Source organism: Aureococcus anophagefferens, assembly GCF_000186865.1.
Source record: "Aureococcus anophagefferens unplaced genomic scaffold AURANscaffold_17, whole genome shotgun sequence".
Classification (NCBI taxonomy): Eukaryota; class Pelagophyceae; order Pelagomonadales; family Pelagomonadaceae; genus Aureococcus; species Aureococcus anophagefferens.
Window position 1 is genome coordinate 697,905 of NW_008705577.1, and position 3,865 is coordinate 701,769.

Consider the following 3,865-nt stretch of genomic DNA (forward strand, 5'->3'; position numbering starts at 1 on the left):
CGGTCCCGGCATGTTACTCTTTTCTCGATCGCTCATTGGAGGCCGAGGAGGTTCATCTCGAAGTAGAGCGTCGCGCCGCCGGGGATGATGCCGCCGGCGCCCTTGGCGCCGTAGCCGATCTCGGATGGGATGACGACGCGCCGCGTGCCGCCGACCTTCATGGTCAGCAGCGCCTCGTCCCAGCCCTTGATGACGCGACCGGTCCCGACCGCGAACGTCAGCGGCTTGCCGCGATCGTAGGACGAGTCGAACTTGCCGTCGAGGTCGTCGAAGTCGTTGAGCCAGCCCGTGTAGTGGACCTTGACCGTCTGGCCCGGCGCGGGCACGGCGCCGTCGCCCTCCTTGAGGTCCTTGAACTGCAAGCCGCTCTCGGTCTTCGTGAAGCCGTCGGCGGCGGAGGCGAGACGCGGCAGCGCGGCGGCGCTCGCGGCGACGCCGGACACGAAGTGGCGCCGCGACGACGGCTTCATGGCGCTCGCCGACGCCAGCATGGCGAGCGCGAGGCGGAGTGCCTGTGCCAGCATCATCTCGAACAGATCGAGCTGAAGCGCTCCCGAAGTCAGCGCCGGGGGTCGGAGGCATCGGTAGGCTATCGGTCGGGCCTCGGCGCGCGCTCACTTAGACGAGGGCGTCCGCTTGCCGAGGGGCGAGAAGGGGAAGCCCGACGTCGCCTTCTTCTTCGCCGGCGTCGCCGGCGGGCTCGTCGGCGGCGGCGAGAAGTCGTAGGGCGCGATGTCGCGGTGCCTCGCGCGGAGCGCGGAGGAGCCGCTCCCGGCGAGCCCGTTCGTCGCGCAGCACCAGAACATGTCGGCGAAGTTGTCGTCGCGGGCGTCGAGCACCGTGACGTCGTCGCGCCGCGGCCCGGTCCGGTGCGCCGCGGCGGGCGCCGGGTGGAGGTTCGCGAGGAGCGACTCCGCGATGTCCTCCTGGCCCCGCTCCAGCGCGAGGGAGATGGGGTCGACCTTGGGGTCCTCGCGGCGCCGGCTCAGGGACGCGCCGGCGCCCGCCGTGAGGAAGACGCGCACGGCGATGACGTCGTTGCAGTTCACCGCGTGCCACAGAATCGTCCGCTTCTTCGCCTGGACGGCGAAAGAGCGATTCAACGTCGCTTCAACGTGAGTGTTTCGCGCGCGCGCGTTCCGGAAAAAAGCCCACGCTTTGAGGCCGTTCCGAGAGATGATCGCTCGTCCAAAAATCAGCCGAAACGAGTGGAACACGGCCGAGAAAGGAGCCTTTGAAGTCGGGCATGTCGCTCTCTTGTGCCGCCCTGCTCTTCGCGTCCGCGCGGTCGCAGAGGCACGCGCGGCCGTGCTCCCGCAGGCCGCAGGTCACGCGGCTCAGGAGCATGTCGACGTCCATCTTCGACGCCACGGGGATGAGCGCCGCGATCCGGCCCATGACGCGGTCCTTCCGGAAGGCCCGCGCGCACTCCTTGCACTCGGCGGCGCTCGGCGGCAGCGCGCGCGCGAAGTCGAGCGGGAGCGGCGCCGGCCGCGGGCTCGCGGACCGGCTCCGGCGGCTCCCGTGGGCCTCCTCGTCGTCGCTCAGCGCGTCGCCGGCGACGTCCGGATCGCGGTCGTCGTAGCGGATGCTGTAGACGCCCTCCGCGGGGGAGCCCGACCGCCGCCGGCCCTCGCTCACGCGCTCGATGGGCACGCTGCCCCGGCCGCCGTACTCGTCGTCGAAGTCCTCGTCGAGGACCGTCGAGTCGAACTCGCCGGGCCGGTCGCTCTCCTCGGCGCCGAAGCTGCACGTCAGGAAGCTCACGCCGTCCTCCGGCGACGCGCTGCACGTCAGGAAGCTCATCCAGTCCGTGCCGCTCTCCCAGGCCGCCATGCCGCCGACGTCGGCGGCCGCGACGTTCTCGTGGCTGCCACCGAGCACGCCGTGTTGTCCACAGCGAAAAGAAACTCCTTGATATTATCGAGTGCAAGTTGGCTGCGTTGCACCCCATTCGTAAAAGTTTATGGTTCGGGCTGCGTAGCGATGCCGCCACAGCCAGCCCCCGCGGGAGCCCTGCTCAACAAATCGGTCCTCTGGAACGAAGAGTGGCGCAGCTCGGTGGGCTCGAAACCAAGGCCGCTCTGGGTCTTGCCGCCGGGCTCACACGATGGTCCAGCAGACACCTACAAAGTGAAATGGAGCGAGCGCGGCGGCGGATACAGCCACAACTACGCCGACGCAGAGGACGTGCGCGACGACGAAGCGGCCGGGCGCGCCGCGCGCGCGCAGGACGTCGACGCCGGCGGACCGCCGGCCGCGGCCGAGCCGTTGAACGAGGGCCTGCGCCTCCTCGAGGCCAAGGATGCGCGCATCAAGGTCGTCAAGAAGGAGCGCGATGAGGCCAAAGAAGACGCGGAAGAGCAGGAAGAGCTGGCCGGTCAGCTCGTCCAGTCGGAAAACGCAAAGATGACGCAGATCGACGAGCTCAAGACCGCGGTCTCGCGCAAGGACGCGCGCATCGGGGAGCTCGAAACGTCGCTCCAGGCGAAGGACGAGACGATCGCGGAGCTGCGCGGTCGCGTGGCCGAGCTGGAGAGTAAAGGCGTACCTGCGCAGGAGCCGGAAGTCCCGCCACCCACCGCGACGTGGGCCGCGGGCGATCGCGTCCGCGCTTTCTTCGACCGCCAGCGAAAGCTCTACCCCGCGGTCGTCGCCAAGGTATACGGTGACCGCACCTACGACATCAACTATGATGACGGCGACCAGGACTTTCGGTTGGAAGAGGAATACGTGCGTCCCCCGGCAAAGCGCACAGCTCCAGAGTCCGCCGCGGAGCCAGCGGCGAAGAAAGCGACAACCGCCAAAAATCTTCGCAGGCGAGGAAAGGAGCCACCACCTTGCAAGCGTTGCGGACAAAAAGATCTTGAGAGTGATGGCTCGATGTGTTGCACAAAATGCAGAATTTGTAGAAAAGGCACCTGTGTGGATTACGACGACAGTGTTGACCACCGTATTCTTTGCTTCAGCTGCTACGGTGTTACCCACACAAACTGTATGATCAATATTTCCTGTGGTGTTTGTGGTTTTACTGTGTGTGAGGATTGTGACGATCTCCTATCAATTGGTTGCGGGGCTGACGGCTGCGATATGCCTCGGTGCCCATCTTGTGCTACGGATGTGTGTCACCACAATGACCAGTTCTGGCAGTCCTCTCTGGTCGAGGTAGACGCATGAGTAATGTTCTTATCGCACTACATCGTACCTTTACACACGTGTAAAGGCGGCCCCGGACGACCGGCGCCGTCGTGGCGCCGCGCCGGGCGGGGGGCTTTTTTCAGTAGGCGGCCTGCGACGTGCGCGCCGCGCGGAGCGGCGGCCGCGCGCGGAGCGGCCGGTCCGGGTCCGTGTGCGACGCGGCGAGGGCCTCGGGGGGCCGGGGCCCGCGGCGGTCGCCGTCGCCGAGGTCCTTGACCGACTTGCGGCGCGGCGCGTTCTCCTTGTCGTCGCCGAAGTCGCGCGAGCCCCGGGACCCGCGCGAGCCGCGGTCGAGGGAGACCGCGGGCGCGGACGCGCGGCGGTCCGCGTGGCGCGTCGACGCGGGCCGCGGGCGGCCGCGCGCGGCCTCCCAGAGGTCCGCGCCGTGCTCGAGGTCGCTCTCGGAGAGGCGGCGCACGCGCGGCTTGAGGCGCCCGTCCTTCGGGTTCAGGTCCAGGTGCCTCGCGCCGTCCCAGTTGCGGATGTCGTCCGCGCGGTAGTCGTCGCGCCGGTCGCCCCGGCCGATGGGCCCGAGCGTCGGCTTCGCGCCGCGGCGGCCCGAGGGCTCCCGGAGGGGCCGCGGCCGGCCGTCGCGCGGCGGCGCCGCGGGCCGCGCGAACTTGCGCGGCGGCCGGTCGTCGGGCGGCGGCCGGTCGTTCGCGTAGCG

The 3,865-nt window shown here is 68.8% G+C and overlaps 1 protein-coding gene across 1 annotated transcript; it reads right to left on the reverse strand.

Moving 5' to 3' along the window:
• Nucleotides 1–32: 32 nt before the first annotated feature.
• On the reverse strand, nt 33–470 carry AURANDRAFT_29615 (hypothetical protein; the record flags this gene model as incomplete). Its single annotated transcript, XM_009040894.1, has 1 exon — nt 33–470. The coding sequence occupies one exon, from the start codon at nt 468–470 to the stop codon at nt 33–35; it is 438 nt and encodes a 145-aa protein (XP_009039142.1).
• Between the last annotated feature and the right edge of the window lie 3,395 nt (nt 471–3,865).